A 22,591-nucleotide genomic window follows, 5' to 3' on the forward strand; every position below is an offset into this window, starting at 1 on the left:
GAGAGACAAAGAAGTAAGTTGATATATTTTGCATATTTTCATTCAATAATGTCACAGGGCATAATGTTCTGAGGTACATCATCTTTAAGAAGGAAAGTCTCCATTGTTCAAAAATGTGCAGTAAGAACAGTATGTGATGCTCAGCCACGATCATCTTGTAGAGATCTGTTCAAGAATTTGGTCATTTTAACTGCTGTTTCTAAGTATATTTTCCCCTCATGAAATCTGTTGTAAATAATCCACTACAGAGCAACAGGAGCAATGAGCTATACTTACAGTACAAGAAAGAAAAAGGACGTTCATCACTCCACATCAAAGTTGTCTTTAGCACAAGAAGGGGTGTACAATGCTGCAGCTAAAATTTTTCATAATTTAGTCAGTGATATCAAACGTCTGACAGAAAAAAAGTAAAAATTTTAAAACAATCTGAAAAAGTTTGTCCTTGACAACTTCTCGTATTTCTTGGAATAATTTCTATTATTGCAGTGCGTAAAAGGTGGTGGGAAAGAATTACTAACTCACATCTGTATATTAAAATATATGTTTAGTATGCAGCTATGTTTAAAAATTAATTTGGGATTTGCATGTAAAATGACTCGTTCCACATCATTACAGTTTATATTACAAATGATGCATGGAACATGAAACTAGGAGAGGGGCATGCAACCGCCAGCATGGTCGGCATAGGTGCAGCTCCTGCACTCCTGTAGTCAGTGGACAGTGCATGCTGTGCAGTCATGAGTGCATGTGACTGGAAGTTTTTTTTCACCAGATATGTTTAGTGGAAACGGTAGTGGGGAGCGTGCTTGTGTTCTCAACTATCGGTACGTACAAGCCCTCAGATATATTTAACACTACAGTCTATTTGTGGCGGAAATTTAATTACTTGATTTGCAAAATGTATGATTGTGATTCATATATGTATTGATATGAAGAAGAATCATTGTAAGGTGGTTGTGAGTGTTTTAAGCGATCTATTTGACTCCTGTAAATTGTTAAGCAATTAATTTGATAGAATAGCTCAAATGGACAATTCATAGCCATTTTTGATATCGCAGTTGTACCAGCTCTCCCTATTGCCCCGTTGCATCATAGGAGTGTACAATTTTTCCCCACCCAAACAAAGAGAACCACAGCTCAGCGTTTCCCACCAGTTTAATTAATTGATCTGATTAGTGTTTAAATGAATAAACAATATATTACTCAAATTTACCACCCATTTCGTGTCTTGATATCCTCCTAGTCCAGCTTCTCAACACAGACTGAGCTTTTCCCACCAGTTCACAGGTGACAAAGGGGGAGGTGACAAACAGGAAGTAACCACTTGAGTGAGAGAGAGAGAAAGACAGAGAGAGAGAGAGATGGACAGACAGAAAGTGAGCCACCTGAGAAAGGCCCTCGTGTAATCACCTTTTATGTACGTCGTGTAATCACCTGTTATGTACTTATAAAGAAATTTACCTAGATCTCTTTGTGTACTATCAGTGACAAGCTAGAACAGGCTTGTAAAACCAGTATCCCTCCCTCTGGGAGGAGGAGAGAGAGGAAGGAAGGAAGGAAAGGGAGGTAGGAGGAAGATAAGACTGGTTCTAAGCTGGTTAGTCTGTATCTGAACATCATGGTGAGCACATACGTAGCACAACCACTCTCTCCTGTCGAGGGCCAGTTCTTGCAGAAGCTGTATTATTACAATGATTTTTCTCAATTCCCAGTGTGTGTTTTACGTTATGATACATTTTTTATGAGTTGTGGTTCTTTTTCATGACAACTTCGATGTGTAATTAGAGCAGTGAAGCATTTTCTATCAGTTGTGGTAGCATGTATTGGCCTTCCTAGACTCACTGATAGTTTTCTATCCTGTCCCTTCTTACCATATATATATATATATATATATATATATGTATATGTGTGTGTGTGTATATATATATATATATATATATATATATATATATATATATGGGGGGGTGAATGGGTAGATGGGTGTGTGTGTGTGTGTGTGTGTGTGTGTGTGTGTGCGCGTGTCTGTGTGTTTGGGGGGGGGGGGGGGGGGGTCGGTGGTTGGGTTGGTGGGTGGGTGGGTGTGGATGTGCAACTTCTTCAACAGCTACTTCCCTTATAGGTCAAGATGAAGTAATTTTCTGGCAGTGGCTGTAGAACAGTTCCCCGCCAATTCCAAGTGGTATTGTGGACTAGAGCAAACATCAAGGTGAACATATACACACAAGTGATTGGAATGGATAGCAAAACCCGTTTCAAGCGCCCTCATTAGAGCCCCCTACACAAGGCGAGCACCTCTGGTTCACTCAGTCTGGGGTAGTTGGATAGAACAAAGTTGTCTCCTGCACTGTGGACTGACTGGCCACTTCAGAAAACACAAACAGCTCCAGCACACACAGTAGTCCCTATGAGGTGTGAAATGCATCCTACTGCATCGCTATTATTTGCTGAAAATTACTGGCCCCCGCGAGATGCATGTGCTCAGCGCTCCACCTGGGCCCAGCAGTACTCACCTCATACATACAATCCAATCTCTGTGGTGCATAGATACACACACTTAGCGCTCCATGACCTGGCTGGTAGACACATACATGCAGACGACCCAAAACTGTGGCTAACAGATCGCACTTTGCTCCATTTCTCGGTGCTTACAGCTATTACATGATGGAAAGTGGAGGTGTGGGGTGTGCAGATGTGAGCTCTATTGAAGTGGGGGAGCCTTGTCTCCCACTAACTGATTAAATAAAGAATATGCGAGTTGAATTGAACAGTACATTATCATGCCAACTGACATTGATTTGAATCTCGTGTTGTGAGATTCTACTTCTCCCGCAGCTCAGTGCAGATTGAGTCTTTTTCCTGTCGGTTTATAGATGAGGATGGAGGGGGAAGTGCAGAAGGGGAGGGGAGGGTTGGAGGATTTCGCAAATGGGGAGGCGGTAAATTATTGATCAACTTAATTAATTAGTCAATTGATATCAAAAGTAGGGTTGTATTGGCAAAGGAAAGAAGAGACTGGACAATTTCCAGAGGGGTGGGGGTTTCTTATAAAGAGGGTTTATCCTCTGGGGGATCACAAATCAACCCCCAGGGAGTCATAAATTAAGTAGTGCAACAAAAGTTCAAGTGGAGGGAGTGGGCAGTAATTTGCCCCTGAATGTATACTTGTCCTGAATGTATGCAACTGGCACAAAACTTAATCCTCCAGACACTTCTTTGCCTCACAACTGACTTGCATCTCTATCCAGTGCTCAGTCGAGCTCGATGCCAAGGTGTGTTGCAAGCTGTTGTTTGCTGATAGAGGTGGCAGCTCTGTGTACCTATTTTGCTCCCGGTGTTCCCCCAAATCGCCTACAAATTACAAATTTAATGACTTTGTCTTCCTGATATGTGGTACTGCATAACCCACAACAAATAAAATTTCGGTATTTGCTATTCTTCTTGATGTTGCAATTTTAATGGACAGCAGTATTCTGTAGCTGTAAGACAAGACTTAATACATCCCAAAGCTTGGCTGCATCTAAGCACAAATCCCAACTTTTCTCTCTCTCCTCTTCAATTTCAACTTTTCGTTTGTGGAACAAACTACCCGTTACTCTACATGCGTTTGCACAAAAGCCGCTTTTAAGGGAAGCCGAAAAATTCAGCGTATATTTACTCTCAGTATACACCAGATGTTTTCTCCTGACCAAGAGAAAACCAACACTTTTCTTAGAGTTCCAGCACTTCTATCAGCTTGCGTTATCCCTATCTCTTGCTCTGTCTTTATATTCTGACCCCACTGCTTTCTCTTTCATTACCTCTTCTATTGACACTCTCCTAGCCTTTTTCTCTCCGCCACTGAGCAAGTAAATCCATTTGTATTCCTTCTGTACCACTGTTTATTTCATTACTCCTAGTTGATAGAGACCTTATGTTACAATAAATCAAAAGTGTTGCAATAATAAAGTGATTTTATATTGAAAGGCCGCCACTTAAGAAAGAACATCTTATCATTCCTGCTGAAACTACAATTCGCATTGTATTTGTCACTTGTTTGGTCCGGCTGTCAATAAGTGTGTCTACTACAAAACGCTGGAGTGATTCATCTTCCCTTGTCCGAAAAAGTTTGTAAATTTGTGATAAGGACTATGGGACCAAAAACCTGAGGCTATCGGTCCTTAGGCTTACGCACTACTTAATCTAACTTAAACTAACTTAGGCTAAGGATAACACACACACACCCATGCCCACTCGAACCTCCGACAGGGACAGCTGAGCGAAACGCGACAAGACGTCCTAGGCCACACGGCTACCCATCGCGGCTGCTTGTCCGAGAATACGGTGATCTCTTCTGAGACGTTAAGGCATTTATAACCCGAGAAAGCCAGTAGGTTTACTAGGCGGTAGTTTTCGCTTGTCCCAGCCACGCGGTTCGCAATGTACAAAGCTGCTACTTCTTGTCTGGTCTTCATTCGGTGCGGACTCTGACCTCGTCGCCATTTTCAGCACGTCATATCAAGCTCTTATTCAGTTTTTTGTCTACTGGACAAGATGGAGCTTTTAAGCAAAACATTTCGATGTAATATGGTGAGACGCATATCGCTGCGAGCATTGCATTTAGCTTCCTTTCAACAAAGATTTACAGGTTTACGGCGATTGTAATTTCGTGTGCTAAATGTGGGTCTTTGTTCGAGTTAGCACTTCTTCTGTACAACATGTGATACGAAGTCCATTTTAATGATAAGCATCCTAAACCTCAAGTCACTTAGACTTACACGCATCTGTCTCACTTAAAATGATTCGTTTCTTCCATGTGGAATATTATTGTTGTAATGTAGTTTTGAGATACTGTTCAGGAAGCCTCAATCTATCTCACCGTGTGAACGCAGCCACCAGAACTGAACTGCATATTTGATTCCTTATTCAGTTGTAGTATTAGTCAAATTAATTTGCCTACTTTGATTGATTTACTTCACCTTTTCCTTTGAAGCACGAACTTACCACGTGACACAGCATCCATATTACTCGTATAATTTTGAATGATTACGCTCAGCGAACTCATATAATGCGTAGAACATAATATATAAGGGACACTTTGTACTATCGTGTTGCCTTTGATCTTATCTTTCGTTAATGATTTTCAGATCGTAAGATAAGTTTGAGGCTCCTGCAGCTTCTCCGAGATCTTCAGGCGGTGGAGACGAACGACTTGCACTTATTAATACTGGTCAAATAGCGTAGACCTTCAGGTTGTTAACTATCAGTTGCTAACTGATTTTAAAGCATGTTTACAGAGTTTACAGAATCCAGTTTTGTGCTATTCGTTATGCTTTGAGATGTAGAAAGTAGGAGCTCACACTTCATAATTCATGTTTAATGACCAAAAAGACATTACTAATAAATGATTTCCCCTGCTGCTGTTATGCTATGGCGTAAGCTTGCTCCCACTGCCACTCTCACTATAACTACTTAACTTCGCGTCCTTTAAAATGGTTTCTTCTATTTGGGACCATATTTCAGAGCAAAGTTAATTATTGTTGGTACCAAAATTTCTCCACACTGACGCACTCCTACTGACAGAGAGCTCTTGTTGTTCAGTTTCGAGCACTTGAAAGTGACCTAAGGGCCTAATGGATTGTGGAGAAATTTTTCATGCAAGTGGCACAGCGTTTCAATCTAAATTTATGAGCTACTAAAATCAAAGGCAGATTATTTTCAGTTTTAATCTCCGCTTCCAACAAATTTCCTCTCTGTTTTTATTGTGGCAACTACCATAGCCATCTGCAAGACTTTCCATAGTTCTGCTGACATTCCTTTGTTCCTTTTTGCATTTATAATGACTATTGGTATTGTATGAACACAAACAGGACGCCACTGTCATTCTCATAGTTCTGTCAGTTGAACAAAATTAATTCGCCAGAATCTTTAGACGTGAGGTGTCGCCCAAGGGGATTGCCTTGTCAACAACCCTTGCGCTGTAGCTAGTATGAAGATGCACGCTGTCAGGACAACTCGCTGACGTTGTATCATGTAGAACGCATTGTCCACTAGCCATTCTCTAGCATTAAAAAACTAAACTCCATCCCAACAGGCCTTGGAAGGCCCAACGGCACCGACCGGCCGTCGTGTCTTCCTCAGACCACAGGCGTCACTGGATGCGGATATGGAGGGGCATGTGGTCAGCACACCGCTCTCCCGGCCGTATGTCAGTTTACGAGACCGGAGCCGCTACTTCTCAATCAAATAGCTCCTCAGTTTGCCTCACAAGGGCTGAGTGCACCCCGCTTGCCAACAGCGCTCGGCAGACCGGATGGTGACCCATCCAAGTGCTAGCCCAGCCAGACAGCGCTTAACTTCGGTGTTCTGACGGGAACCGTGTTCCCACTGCGGCAAGGCCGTTGGCATTTTCTAGCGTATTTTGAGCTATATATTTGTAATGCGATTGTTTGTCGACAGATATCAAATGAAGTACCAGTGGTCTTTCAGCCATTGAGCCACGTCCGATCTTCTGATCATGCCTTATTCTTGCAATCTTCTATTATGTACGTCATAGACTCTACTGCCTGGAGCCCTATCACACTTGCAGTTAACAACGAAAGACCCTCACATAGTTTTTTGTCTCGGCAGTTGATCTTGGAACCCTCACTGCTTAGAGATCTCCAATAGTACGATATTTCTGCGACGGCTCCGTTGACATCGTGCGCTTATACAAAAAACGTGGAGTTTAATATTAAAATACGGACTTTTAATGGTGATAATAAAAATAAAAGAACGAGAAATTAACCAAACCTAGTGTTGCAAAGCCCAGTTTGCATAACAGTACCAGAATACAACAATAAACAACAGAAAATGTAGAAGTGATGCTATAAACAAAATTACATGGTTAGTCAGTAACAACTTCTACATATGACTTCACAAGCTTCTGAGTTTTACCTGGGTCGTTGTTTTATTTTTCACGATATTTGCCAACTTCTCTTGTGGTCTTCGTCAGGCGTCGAGAGCAGAGTGGTTCGAGTCAAAACTTAATTTTTTACTTTATCAAAGTCTTTTTCCTTTATTCCCAGATTTCGAACTGAACAAGATGCATTCGTCACGTCGAAATCTGTAATAAAAGTAATAAATACACTATTTGATCAAAAGTATCCGGATACATATTCTTGGGCATTAATATGAGATTTGTCCACCTCTCGCCTTTATGACGACTTGAACTCTGCTGGGGGACTTTCAATAACCTGTCTGAATGTCTGTGGAGGAATGGCAGCCCACTCTTCCTCAAGAGCCAAAGAGTGTGGAGAAGGAAGTGATGTCGGACGCTGGGGCCTGGGGCAAAGTTTACGTTCTAACTCATCCCAAACGTGTTCCACTGGGTTCAGGTCAGGACTCGGGCAGGCCAGTCCATTTCACGAATGTCAAGAAAGCACTGCCTCCAAAATTCTGCTTTATCGTAGGGTTCACTGTCATTCTGATCTGAACAATCATCATGTCCGAGCTGTTTCCCTACTGCACGCAGCACACAATGCTGTAAAATGTGTTCACATCCTTCCACATTTGGGTTTTTCTTACTCCAAAATAAGGGGACCACACCCTAACTACGAAAAACACCCCCACACCATAACACCACCTTCTACATAGTTCACATGATGCCAGACACCAAACCCATCCATCGGGTTGCCACAGGCATTTGCGTGATTCATCGCTCCAAATCACTCGTTTCGAGTCATCCACTGTCCAGTGGCGTCGCTCTCTGCACCACCTCAAACGTCGCTTACCGCTGACTACAAAAATGTGTGGCCTTTGAGGAGCTGCCCGACCACTGTACCACATTCATGTTAACTCCCTAAGCACAATCATTGTGCTAGCTGGGCTGCTGGTAGCACTTTGGAACTCACGAATAATTCCTTCCATTGATTTTATGATCATTGGTTTTATGATCACCCTCCGCAGTGCTCAATGGTCCCTGTGCGTTAGTACATGAGGTCTGGCTGGTCTTGCTTTGGCTATAATTCTTCCTTCATGTTTCCTCTTCACAGTCACATCACGGAGGTCTCCTTGGCAGTTGTAGGAAGGTTGTAATGTACCTGCTGGATCTGTTACTCAGGTGACATCCAGTGACTAGTCCACATTCGAAGTCAGTAAGCTCTCCTGACCGATCCTTTCTTCTACTATTGCTTCTCTACTGACAACACACCACTCTTTGCCTCCTTTTATACTGGGCTCTCATGATATCTACAAGCCAATTCCGCATTAATAGGGGTGATTAAAGAGATTGTAAGGACCCAGACTATGTTTTCTGTAGTTATTGAAATGCAGCACACTGCACAGTAACGTTCTTTTATGTGCAGCACAGTCGCTGAAACACGTCATGCTATGCATGAAAAAATGTATCTGATAGAGTGTTTTACATTTAAATGATTAATGACACAAATGCGTGCCTTTTAAAACCTCATTGTAATGAATAAAATTAAGATGTTTTCCTTCATTAGATCCTAATATTAATTGTCAGGTAAAACAAATTTACAGGGGCAGAAATATGTAAGATCGAATCTGGTTCAAAATGGTTCAAATGGCTCTGAGCACTATGGGACTCAACTTCTGTGGTCATCAGTCCCCTAGAACTTAGAACTACTTAAACCTAACTAACTTAAGGACATCACACACATCCATGCCCGAGGCAGGATTCGAACCTGCGACCGTAGCAGTCGCACGGTTCCGGACTGCGCGCCTAGAACCGCGAGACCACCGCGGCCGGCTCGAATCTGGTAGTATCTATCTCACAGAGGACTGCAAAATGTGGTATAGAAATTTTACTGATTACTAATATAACAGTAAGTCGTCGTCCCTACGCTGGACTATGAATAAAACAGGTTTGCTAGTGTTCTTTGTAATGTTATGCTATGTGATATAAAATGGCATAAACAGAGGACCCGATAGGTTATCTACGACATGTACAGTCACAAGAGTCGGAGGGCATGAAAGGGAGCCAGTAGTAGAGAAGGGAGTGAGACACGATTGCAACCTTTTCCCCTAGTTATTCAAACTTTACATTGAGCAAGCAACAGACAAAACCAAAGAAAACACAGAAAGAGAATTAGAAGTCACAAAGAAGAAATAAAGCTTTGAATTTTGTCAGTGACATTAATTCTGTCAGAGACAGCAGAGCACTTGGAAGGTCAGTTGAATGAAGTAGATAGCGTTTCGGAAAGAAATTATAAGATGAACATCAACAGAACCGAAACAAGATTTAGAGTGAAGTCGAATTAAATTGTACGATGCTAAGGGATCTGGATAATTAAGAAATGAGATGTGATTCTTGAGTTTCTCCCGGCGTATTTGATAATCAAAATATTAACGGGTGTACTGCCGGTCTACATTGCCCAACGGGCACAATATTTCGGTGATCATACATGTCGCGATCATCAGGTGAACTGACGGACTGAGCTCCTGTGAACGTGCCGGCACGCAGATCCGTACGCTATGGCTGCTCAGAGGGAACTGGGTTCGGTCGCGGCGGCGGCCGATTTAAATACCCTCCGCCCGCGGCGTGCTCCCTCCGCCGTCCGCGCCCCGCGCCCCGCGCCACGGTCGCGCGGTGGAATAGATTGCGACGGCGTCTGAGATGACGTCTGTGTGATGGCTCTGTCCCCCGTGGTCGTCACAACTATACGTTTGCTCGATTTACTCTTGATTAACCCAATCGCTGGTTCCCAAGCCTTGCTAAGATTATAGCCACAGTCACGGTTTATGAGGTCGTCATTGGTGCGAATTTCGATGGCCTCTCTAACAACGCTGTCCCAGTATCTCGACGTCTGTACCAGAATCCTCGTGCGGTCATACTCCATGGCGTGATTTTCCGACAAACAATGTTCAGCGACCGCCGACTTGCTCGGATACATCAGTCGAGTGTGCCTCTGGTGTTCACGGCATCGATCCTCGACGGTACGCATAGTCTGACCAATATACGACTTGCCACATTGACACGGAATCTGGTACACGCCGGCCTTCCTCAAACCGAGGTCATCTTTGGCGCTCCCCACCAGTGCACGATTTTTATTCGGAGGACAAAACACAGTTCCGACCCGGTGTTTCTGCAGAATGCGGGCGATTTTCCCCGAGAGTGCGCCTGTATATGGAATAACCGCAGTGCCTACCTCCTCCCTCGTGATTTCATCCATCTCCACAGGTTGTGCTGTAGTGGTTGGGCGGAGAGCACGTTGAATCTGCCACTCTGAGTACCCACTTTTTCGAAATACAGTTCTCAGATTTTCCAATTCCTGGGCTAGACTCTCTGCGTCAGAGATAGTGCGCGCCCCATGTACTAGAGTTTTAAGTACCCCATTCCTCTGTGAAGGGTGGTGACAGCTCTCTGCGTGCAAATACAGATCAGTGTGCGTTGTCTTCCGATACACCCCATGACCTAGGGTGCCGTCAGCCCTTCTTTTGACCAAGACGTCAAGGAAAGGTAATTTACCCTCCGTTTCAGTCTCCATAGTGAATTTGATGTTGGGGTGTATGGAGTTTAGATGTGTAAGGAAGTCAAGGAGTTTATCCATACCATGTGGCCAGATGACGAACGTGTCGTCCATGTAACGGAAAAAGCAAGTAGGTTTCCATTCGGATGACGACAGGGCTTCCTCCTCGAAGTCAGCACACATCCTGAGGATTTAACGAATACTTAATTTGATAGTGTTGGGAAGTGTGTGTGTTGGGGGTGGGGGAAGGAGGAAGAATAGAAATTGTAAAGGAAGATCGCTTGACCAAAGTGAGCAAGTACTTTGTGATTGTAATTAAATTGCAGCTATGCATGGGAGTCCAGTGTGAATTAGAATTATCGCATGGCAGTGAAACCTGGTACATATTCTGATGTGTTAATGTGGAACCGACTTCTGCTACTAAAAATATGTTCCAAAGTGGGTCACCAGGTGCAAATCTACGCTGTGAATGCAAGAAAGACGTAAAGAATGTTTCCATATGTAACGGATTGGCAATAGGACAAGTGGGAAAAGATTTGCTTACACCTGTGACAAAAATGGGAACTAATATTTTTTACAGCGGAAATCCGTCCCGCATTAACGCATTCGAATATCTAGCAAGTTTCGCTCCCATACGATACCTGCAGCCAACACTGGATCTCTGTTTTTTTTTTTCCTTTATTGTGATTTTGGTACCCGTACAACAGGTAGGCTGGCACCAGCACCTTACGCCGCTCTTCAGCCGCAGAGTTAACAATGATAAAACATACGGAAGACACATGAGAATTGGATCTCTGTGGGTAGCTGCACTTTAATTGTAACCACTTGGTACAAGTGGGTGTGGGTTGCAGTATTTATGAAGACTTGAAGAGGCTTGAACAGGACGTGGAAAACCGCGGACCGAAGACGCAACAGCAGCGGTGTACGGGAGTTCGTTCTTGCTGCGGTGAGAGTTTAGCACGCGTTGAGGTTACCGTAATTCCCCGCAGCGCTCCTGTCTCGGCCAGCGGCTGCTGCTACGGAACCACACTGCCAACTGCCGGCTGTCAGCTGTCAGCCGGGGGACTCACCGGCAGAGGGCAGGGCGGGCGCGCCGGCGGCCGCAGCCGCGCCGCCGGTCCAGTGTGCGGCAGCATGGCGGCCGGCGCGCCGCGGCTACTGTGCGTCTGCGTCTGGCTGCTGCTCGCGCCGGGCTCGCTAGCGCGTAAGTACAGCTACCCGCCGGCGCTCTGCGTGCGTGCTAGGAACGTCACAGTCCAACAACTCGTCGAGAAACTGGACTTTTATTCTAATTCGATAAGGAAGGCGATACAGGAATCATCCTTGTTTTAGGATGAGCCATATTCCTTGACTTCCGGAAAGCGTTTGGCTCGGTACCCCACTGCAGACTCCTAACTAAGGTACGAGCATACGGGATTGGTTCCCAAATATGTGAGTGGCTCGAAGACTTCTTAAGTAATAGAACCCAGTACGTAGTCCTCGATGGTGAGTGTTCATCGGAGGTGAGGGTGTCATCTGGAGTGCCCACGGAAGTGTGGTAGGTCCGCTGTTGTTTTCTATCTACATAAATGATCTTTTGGATAGGGTGGATAGCAATGTGATTGCTGATGATGCTGTGGTGTACGGGAAGGTGTCGTCGTTGATTGACTGTAGGAGGATACAAGATGATTGGCCAGGATTTATGATTGGTGTAAAGAATGGCAGCTAACTCTAAATATAGATAAATGTAAATTAATGCAGATGAATAGGAAAAATAATCCCGTAATGTTTGAATACTTCAGTAGTAGTGTAGCTCTTTACACAGTCACGTCGATTAAATATTTGGGCGTAACATTGCAGAGCGATATGAAGTGGGACAAGCATGTAATGGCAGTTGTGGAGAAGGCGGATAGTCGTCTTCGGTTCATTGGTAGAATTTTGGGAAGATGTGGTTCATCTGTAAAGGAGACCGCTTATAGAACACTAATACGACCTATTCTTGAGTACTGCTCGAGCGTTTGGGATCCCTATCAGGTCGGATTGAGGGAGGACGTAGAAGCAATTCAGAGGCGGGCTGCTAGATTTGTTACTGTTAGGTTTGATCATCGCGCGAGTGTTACGGAAATGCTACAGGAACTCGGGTGGGTGTCTCTAGAGGAACGGAGGCGTTCTTTTCGTGAATCGCTACTGAGGAAATTTAGAGAACCAGCATTTGAGGCTGACTGCAGTACAATTTTACAGCAGCCTACTTATATTTCGCGGAAAGACCACAAAGATAAGATAAGAGAGATTAGGGCTCATACAGAGGCATATAGGCAGTCATTTTTCCCTCGTTCTGTTTGGGAGTGGAACAGGGAGAGAAGATGCTAGTTGTGGTACGAGGTACCCTCCGCCACGCACCGTATGGTGGATTGCGGAGTATGTATGTAGATGTAGGTCTTTTATGACCTAGGAAAGACTACGGAAAACCTAACCCAGAGTAGCCAGATAGTGGTTTGAACCTTTTCCCTTTTGAACACAAGTCCAGTGCTCCACCAGGAAGCAGAATTCACTGTTGACTGACTGGATATTTATTACACCACCTGCCATTTTTAACTATAAAAAGACTGGCTACGATACATTAGAATTCGAAGCGCTTTGTGTGAGTTCAACTCATCGTCGTGTGTGAGAAGTACATTAAATTAAATATTTCACTGAAACTGAATCTTCATAATAAAATCGCCCAGCCCACACATCTGTATATAGTTCGTTAACACTACCACATTATCACCCATGCAGGCCGCACTGTGGCAGCCAGAAAGAAAAATACGCTGTGCCAGTATCTGGAATCGTGGAACTCCTAACCACTCAGGCCCCCAGACCTCCTTCCTCCCTCCTCTACACCCGTTATAGCTCCTCCAATCAGTGATTTGCTACAAAGTTTTAGTTTCAGCTGTGTCATTTTTGTGCATTATACACCTTATAATCGCCGTTCAGTGTGGCCGAGCGGTTCTAGGCGCTTCCGTCTGGAACCGCGCGGCCGCTACGGTCACAGGTTCGAATCCTGACTCGGGCATGGATGTGTGTGATGTTCTTAGGTTAGTTAGGTTTAAGTAGTTCTAAGTTCTAGGGGACTGATGAACTCAGATGTTAAGCCCCATAGTGCTCAGAGCCATTTTTTGAACACCTTGCAATCAGGCAGAACTCTGACTCCAGCATGACTCACGTTTTCGCGTTATTATTAATCCAGTGTTATCACAATGGTGGTATAACGAATAAAAAACCTTTTAATTAAAACAGTTCACTTGTGGAGCTCATATTCTGCCGAAATAGTGTAACATCGTAGATAATCCAGTATTTTACAAGGGAACCAGAATCATCAAAAACGAACCTGGAAAGTATACGGGCATCTCCGGTGTTCGCACACTGTACAGACGAGCCATTAGGTAACGTAGAGTTGTTTCTGATCTTGATAACTGTAAATAAATACATAATAGTCGAGAAAAACATAGGAACACACACAGGAGATAATACAAAAAAAAACATATACATAAAACTGGTGATCGGTTTCGTCATAATGAAGTCAATTTTATATTCTGCCATACTAGAAAGCTCTGTTGACTGGAATAGGATAGCGTATTACTGAAACATTGTCTACAACGTTTGTGAACGACCAGTTTTGTAAGTACTATCCGGGTGCCTGCCTCAGTCTTGTCATCACAGAGAAAGAGACTAGAGAATTTACAAACAAGCTGTTGTATTTGTAACTGGTCTCTTTTTCTCGGAAGTGATGTATAATTCTCGGTAATTTTTGGAGAGCAATGGTTAGAGGGAAAATTCAGAGCTCGGTTAACTGACGTAAACTTGACGACATTGTTCGCCTTACCATCACCAGATATGTCACTATTGTCTGAGGTAGGCATTTTACAATGTGTGTGAAGATTCTTTCAGCTGCGTTCATACAGTGCTACGCCTCCCACTTTTAAAGGTCAGGAGCCACAAATGATGTATCAACCAGGCGCTAATGTGTTGTGACTCTAATTCCCAGAAGATACGAAGTTATCGAAAGCGAGGAATAACAGCGTTCAACGTGCTCGTACAATTGGACGATCACACTCAGCGACCTTCTGAAATGCCTAGGAAATGATTTCCTTTCCATATATGCGATACGTAGGTTATACAGGGTGAGTCACCTAACGTTACCGCTGGATATATTTCGTAAACCACATCAAATACTGACGAACCGATTCCACAGACCGAACTTGAGGAGAGGGGCTAGTGTAATTGTTTAATACAAACCATACAAAAATGCACGGAAGTATGTTTTTTAACACAAACCTACGTTTTTTTTAAATGGAACCACGTTAGTTTTGTTAGCACATCTGAACATATAAACAAATACGTAATCAGTGCCGTTTGTTGCATTATAAATGTTAATTACATCCGGAGATATTGTAACCTAAAGTTGACGCTTGAAGCCTCCCACGTTCAGTTGCCTGTTGTAACAAACAAGGGCCACGGTCGGCGAGCAGCATCTGCAGGGACATGTTTACGATGACGACCGTGTTTACGAGTGTGGCTGTAGTGCACTGTTGTGTTTTGGTCTAGCTGTCGCAGTGTCCGCATGTAGCGCTTACTGCTATTGTTATTCTGCATTCGTCTCCGCACGCAGACCAACTGTAGTACACCGTGTAACCAGACGTCTGTGATAGTGTAGTGTTGTAGGAACTGTGACCATGGTGTATTCGAACTCTGAAAACGCGGAGATGATACTCATCTATGACGAGTGTCGACGAAAAGCAGCTGAAGCCTGCAGTGTGTATGCAGAACGGTACCCGGAAAGAGAGCATCCAACGTGCAGCACATTGCAAAACATCTACCGCCAACTGTATGCAACAGGTATGGTCGTAGCACGCAAACGGGTCCGTAACAGGCCCGTCACAGGAGAAGCGGGTGCAGTTGGTTTGTAGCTGCTGTTTCCATGAACCCACACATGAGAGTACACGGGACATTGCAAGAGCCGGTGGGCTGAGTCAAAGTAGTGTCATGCGCATACTGCATCGTCACCGCTTTCACGCGTTTCATGTGTCGCTCCATCAGCAATTACATGGTGATGACTTTAATCATCGAGTGCAATTCTGTCAATGTGCATTAACAGAGAATGCGTTGCGTTTCTACCTGTTTACCGATGAAGCGGGTTTCACAAACCACGGGGCAGTGAATCTGCGGAACATGCATTACTGGTCCGTGGACAATCCTCGCTGGCTCAGACAGGTAGAGCGACAGCGTCCGTGGACTGTAAATGTATGGTGCGGAATCATTGGCAACCACCTCATTGGTCCTCACTTCATTGCAGGGGCCCAAACAGCTGCAACATACATCGCGTTTCTACAGAATGATCTGCCAACGTTGCTCGAAAATGTCCCACTGGAAATGTGGTATCAGCATGATGGTGCACCTGCACATTCCGCAATTAACACTAGGCTGACCCTTGACAGGATGTTCGACGGACGTTTCATAGGACGTAGAGGACGCATAAATTGGCCAGCCCGTCCTCCTGATCTTACACCTCTGGACTTCTTTCTGTGGGGTACGTTAAAGGAGAATGTGTACCGTGATGTGCCTACAACCCCAGAGGATATGAAACAACGTATTGTGGCAGCCTGCGGCGACATTACACCAGATGTACTGCGGCGTGTACGACATTCATTACGCCAGAGATTGCAATTGTGTGCAGCAAATGATGGCCACCACATTGAACATCTATTGGCCTGACATGTCGGGACACACTCTATTCCACTCCGTAATTGAAAACGGAAACCACGTGTGTACGTGTACCTCACCCCTCATGGTAATGTACATGTGCGTCAGTGAAAAAGACCAATAAAAAGGTGTTAGCATGTGGACGTAATGTGCTGTTCCAGTCTCTTCTGTACCTAAGGTCCATCACCGTTCCCTTTGGATCCCTACGTAATTCGGTGCTCTCCGATACACACGATCGAACAGCGGAGGAGTGGTACTCAAGCGTCAACTTTAGGTTACAATATCTCCGGATGTAATTAACATTTTACAATGCAACAAACGGCACTGATTACCTATTTGTTCATATGTTCAGATGGGCTAACAAAACTAACGGGGTTCCATTTAAAAAAACGTAGGTTTGTGTTAAAAAACATACTTCCGTGCATTTTTTTATGGTTTGTATTAACCAATTACACTAGCCCCTCTCCTCACGTTCGGTCTGTGGAATCGATTCGTCAGTGTTTGATGTGGTTTACGAAACATATCCAGCGGTAATGTTAGGTGACTCACCCTGTATATGTATCGTTGATTTAGTACCGTAGGGCTACTACGCTTAGCAACTAAACAAATGCAGCAGAATGCAACTTTTAAAAAACTCTCAGTTTTAATTATTCTATTTTATTCCACTGTGCAACGTTTTAATGAGACAAGAGCATACAGCTCGTCATTATAAATCTTGAACTCTTTGAAAGAAAAGTCAGAAATTGCAAAACGTTAAACCAGTGGTAGCAAACCTGGTACCCACCGCCCAGTAGTACACGTTCCAGTTTTTATGGTGGGTGGCAGGCAGTTTGGGATTAAAGATATTTTCATTTGGTTTTCATAAAATTTTGACGTAATTGTGATATGATTTAATTTGCTGCAACTCAGCTTTATAAATTTTATAAAGTAAAGTTACTTTCATACTTTATAAATCACCATTACTATGGAACTGATGGGCGGTAAGGAACTTCTACTACTAACACAGATACAGAATTGAGGGTACTTAAAAGAAGTTGAGTATCCCTGCGTTAGACTATGAAAAGCCGAAACGAGTCCATTTGTTGGCCTGGAACAGGATGGCGAAACCACGCAAAAGTCCAAAGCAGTAGGCCCAGTCAACTGAACAGGCCTGAACCTTATTTACATAAGCAATTATTTCTTACTTTTCAAAATAATTTAGTAAGCTACGGTTGCAGTTACACTGTAAAGTGGACCTGAAGTGTTCTTGAAGGGCATAGTTTGCCGGAAAAAAGCCCTTGACTCTGGATGTGAAGATCTACGGCTTGTCACAGCATTCAACTCTTGTGGAAGTCAACTGAAAATTTACTCCTCAGAGTACTGCACACTGCTTCGGATGGTGCTTGTAATACAACTATTGTTCCTCCGTTTTGTGTTCACGGAATGGATACTGTTATTTTTAAGACAACGGATTTATGTTTTTAACCTTCTGTCTATTAAGCTGTGCTTCGTCGTCAGTGTAGAAATTCTCACCCTATTAGACATCTACTAAAGCTCAGAGGATGAATAGACCAACTATGGCGGGTGGCTGACTTTGTGGCTAAAAATATTCTTCCTGCCTAAGATGAGTTGCTCCGAGACATTACTCTGTGTGACAGAAAGGTATAAAGTTTTCAGTGTACCACTATGGGATGACTGTGGACAATATTCTAATCGAAAATGTATCCACATTCAGTCTGTTTGGGAGATCGTGAATATTGTTTTACCATCTACCCACAGTTTCAGAGACCCGGTCACTTTTGTTTCACTACTGGTATCATCAATGTAAGAGAATTGCATCTCTGTGCAAACAGAATTATGTGACAGAAACAGCACGTATTGTGTTTCATTGCCGCTGAGTCACCTTACTAAAACAACGCAGACAGCATGATTGCTTCCCGTAGGTCAAATGTTATTTGCTTACGGTAGTGGAAGCAGGGAACCACTGAAAATATCAGAAATGTGCCGAAGTCAGTTATGGCTACCAGCAAAATAAAACAAAGGTGTTCAGTGGTAACAATAAAGTGTTAGATTTTAATTTTCTAAATGCTATTCTGTTATAATTATAAAAGGCCTCAGTTATCTGCATATCACCAATATTAGCTGCTTTCATGTTGTTGAAGTTGATACTTATAATGAAAGACGATGACATCATCAGATACCTAACCTTTTCTCTAGTATTGTTATATGAAATTTGCTGTGGTCTGACAAGGAAGACGCGAAAGATTAGAGTTTGCCATGTAGGTCATTGGAGACAGAACACAAACTCACATTCCTCAGGAGTTTATTAGGGAAATCACAGTAAACCTGCATTACAATGGCTGGGAGGAGATTTGAATCAAGACAAGATCGTCGTGTTAATCACTATACACTTGAGTTATTAATCAAAATATCCACGGGTGTGCTGCCGGTCTATAGTGTCCAACGGGCACAATATTTCGGCGATCATATATGTCGCCATCATCAGGTGAACTGACGGACTGAGCTCCTGTGAACGTGCCGGCACGGAGATCCGTACGCTATGACTGCTCAGAGGGAACTGGGTTCGGTCGCGGCGGCGGCATATTTAAATACCCTCCGCCCGTGGCGCGCTCCCTCCGCCGTTCGCGCCCCGCGCCACGGTCGCGCGGTGGAACAGATTGCGACGGCGTCTGAGATGACGTCGGTGTGATGGCTCTGTCCGCCGTGGTCGTCACAACTATACGTTTGCTCGATTTACTCTTGATTAGCCCAATCGCTGGTTCCCAAGCCTTGCTAAGATTATAGCCACAGTCGCGGTTTATGAGGTCGTCATTGGTGCGAATTTCGATGGCCTCTCTAACAACGCTGTCCCAGTATCTCGACGTCTGTACCAGAATCCTCGTGCGGTCATACTCCATAGCGTGATTTTCCGACAAACAATGTTCAGCGACCGCCGACTTGCTCGGATACATCAGTCGAGTGTGCCTCTGGTGTTCACGGCATCGATCCTCGACGGTACGCATAGTCTGACCAATATACGACTTGCCACATTGACACGGAATCTGGTACACGCCGGCCTTCCTCAAACCGAGGTCATCTTTGGCGCTCCCCACCAGTGCACGATTTTTATTCGGAGGACAAAACACAGTTCCGACCCGGTGTTTCTGCAGAATGCGGGCGATTTTCCCCGAGAGTGCGCCTGTGTATGGAATAAATGCAGTGCCTACCTCCTCCCTCGTGACTTCATCCAGCTCAACAGGTTGTGCTGCAGTGGTTGGGTGGAGAGCACGTTGAATCTGCCACTCTGAGTACCCACTTTTTCGAAATACAGATCTCAGATGTTCCAATTCCTGGGGTAGACTCTCTGTGTCAGAGATAGTGCGCGCCCTATGTACTAGAGTTTTAAGTACCCCATTCCTCTGTGAAGGGTGGTGGCAGCTGTCTGCGTGCAAATACAGATCCTCCGAATAAAACTCGTGCACTGGTGGGGAGCGCCAAAGATGACCTCGGTTTGAGGAAAGCCGGCGTGTACCAGATTCCGTGTCAATGTTGCAAGTCGTATATTGGTCAGACGATGCGTACCGTCGAGGATCGATGCTGTGAACACCAGAGGCACACTCGACTGATGTATCCGAGCAAGTCGGCGGTCGCTGAACATTGTTTGTCAGAAAATCACGCCATGGAGTATGACCGCACGAGGATTCTGGTACAGACGTCGAGATACTGGGACAGAGTTGTTAGAGAGGCCATCGAAATTCGCACCAATGACGACCTCATAAACCGTGACTGTGGCTATAATCTTAGCAAGGCTTGGGAACCAGCGATGGGGCTAATCAAGAGTAAATCGAGCAAACGTATAGTTGTGACGACCACGGCGGACAGAGCCATCACACCGACGTCATCTCAGACGCCGTCGCAATCTGTTCTACCGCGCGACCGTAGCGCGGGGCGCGGACGGCGGAGGGAGCGCGCCGCGGGCGGAGGGTATCTAAATCTGCCGCCGCCGCGACCGAACCCAGTTCCCTCTGAGCAGCCATAGCGTACGGATCTCCGTGCCGGCACGTTCACAGGAGCTCAGTCCGTCAGTTCACCTGATGATGGCGACATGTATGATCGCCGAAATATTGTGCCCGTTGGACACTATAGACCGGCAGCACATCCGTGGATATTTTGATGATCAAATACGCCGGGAGAAACTCAAGAATCACACTTGGGTTATTGATATGGTGTAAACGTTTAATCGTAGATTAAATCATATGCACTGTTGTTTCTCTAGACACAATGAGGAGACCCTCGAGGATGTGGAGGATGTCAGAAAAATAAAAATACAGAATGCTTATTTATAAGAGAACCGACATGCTAACGTTACTTCCAAAAACGTTAACTGAGGTGGTCCTCAGGGACCTTGAAACAGTCACACATTTTACGCATTTTTTTTCTTTTACACGTTAAAAAGTCAACAAACACATTTCGGTGTATATGCATGTAAAAGCAGAAGATAACTTCTAGATTATTGCAGCAAAGCATTGTCAAAAATAAATAAGACGTATAGCTAACATTACTGCACTCAATCTGGGTGAAAATCAGGTATTACATAGCATTTCTTTTAACTATTAGGTCTATAATTAATTATTCATTTGTTTGCTCTGCTTCGAAATTCATGATCTCGCCACAAACATATGCGCTTTAGGTCCCTCTCATACTATACAAGTAGCTAAACTTTTTAAGCTTTTTGAAAAATCATTGAACATTTGTTCCTGAAAAATGGACAATTTTCTGGACTCCTGACTTTAATAACTCTTCATTAAGACCGTTCTTATTCCTTCCACTGACTCCATTTTGCGAGAGATATACATCATTTATGACAGTTTCCATTAAGCAGTAAATGTACGAAGAAGCACTAGTCAATAGGCCACGTCTTTCAAGAGTGTTCTACAAGAAGTTCTTGAATACATACCATAAATTACTCGCATTACCCCAGAGAGGGCACAAAAAGCTTGAGCTTGTCTAACTTGTATAATGTCATGGAGTGAAAGCAAGCAAAGTAAGTCAGCTCTTTAATGTTTATACTACTTATGTTTGAGACACAAATAAGTTTTTTAGGCGTTTTGCCAGTTATACATTATGCTCCTCTCAACTGAATTCATTATCAAATGGTTATTTGAGTTCATTATCAAGTGATAATTTCGAGATATCAGCTCTGGCACACTCTTGTATCCTCATATTTTATGTGCACTACTGGCCATTAAAATTGCTACACCACGAAGATGACGTGCTACAGACGTGAAATTTAGCCTACAGGAAGAAAATACTGTGATATGCAAATGATTAGCTTTTCAGAGCATTCACACAAGGTTGGCGCCGGTGGCGACACCTACAACGTGCTGACATGAGGAAAGTATGTTTCCAACCGATTTCTCATACACAAACACCAGTTGACCGGCGTTGCCTGGAGAAATGTTGTTGTGATGCCTCGTGTAAGGAGGAGAAATGCGCACCATCACGTTTCCGACTTTGATAAAGGTCGGATTGTAGGCTATCGCGATTGCGGTTTATCGTATCGCGACATTGCTGCTCGCGTTCGTCGAGATCCAATAACTGTTAGCAGAATATGGAATCGTTGGTTTCAGGACGGTAATACGGAACGTCGTGCTGGAAACCAACGGCCTCGTATCACTAGCAGTCGAGATGACAGGCATCTTATCCGCATGGCTGTAACGGATCGTGCAGCCACGTCTCGATCCCTGAGTCAACAGATGGGGACGTTTACAAGACAACAACCACCTGCACGAACAGTTCAACGACGTTTGCAGCAGCGTGGACTATCAGCTCGGAGACCATGGCTGCTGTTACCCTTGACGCTCGTTCACAGACAGGAATGCCTGCGATGGTGTACTCAACGACGAACCTGGGTGCACGAATGGCAAAACTTCATTTTTTCGGGCGAATCCAGGTTCTGATTACAGTATCATAATGGTCGCATCCGTGTTTGGCGACATCGCCGTGAACGCACATTGGAAGCGTGTATTCGTGATCGCCATACTGGCGTATCACCCGGCGTGATGGTATGGGGTGCCATTGGTTACATGTCTCGGTCACCGCTTGTTCGCATTGACGGCACTTTGAACAGTGGACGTTACATTTCAGATGTGTTACGACCCGTGGCTCTACCCTTCATTCGATTCCTGCGAAACCCTACATTTCAGCAGGATAATGCACGTCCGCATGTTGCAGGTCCTGTACGGGCCTTTCTGGGTACAGGAAATGTTTGACTGCTGCCCTGTCCAACACATTCTCCAGATCTCTGAGCAATTGAAAACGTTTGGTCAATGGTGGCCTAGCAACTGGCTCGTCACAATACGCCAGTCACTACTCTTGATGAACTGTGGTATCGTGTTGAAGCTGCATGGGCAGCTGTACCTGCACATGCCATCCAAGCTCTT

At 44.3% G+C, this 22,591-nt stretch overlaps 1 protein-coding gene across 1 annotated transcript in view; it reads left to right on the top strand.

The window, feature by feature from the left end:
• The first annotated feature begins 5,406 nt into the window (after nucleotides 1–5,406).
• The window catches only part of LOC126207568 (CLIP domain-containing serine protease HP8-like), a 75,832-nt gene continuing 58,647 nt past the window's right edge, over nucleotides 5,407–22,591 (top strand). Inside the window, exons 1-2 of the mRNA XM_049938883.1 lie at nucleotides 5,407–5,411; nucleotides 11,438–11,652. Of these exons, the coding sequence (XP_049794840.1) occupies nucleotides 5,407–5,411; nucleotides 11,438–11,652 (220 nt within the window). The remainder of the gene's footprint in view (nucleotides 5,412–11,437; nucleotides 11,653–22,591) is intronic.

This window comes from Schistocerca nitens, chromosome 1 (genome assembly GCF_023898315.1).
Source record: "Schistocerca nitens isolate TAMUIC-IGC-003100 chromosome 1, iqSchNite1.1, whole genome shotgun sequence".
NCBI classification, from domain to species: domain Eukaryota; kingdom Metazoa; phylum Arthropoda; class Insecta; order Orthoptera; family Acrididae; genus Schistocerca; species Schistocerca nitens.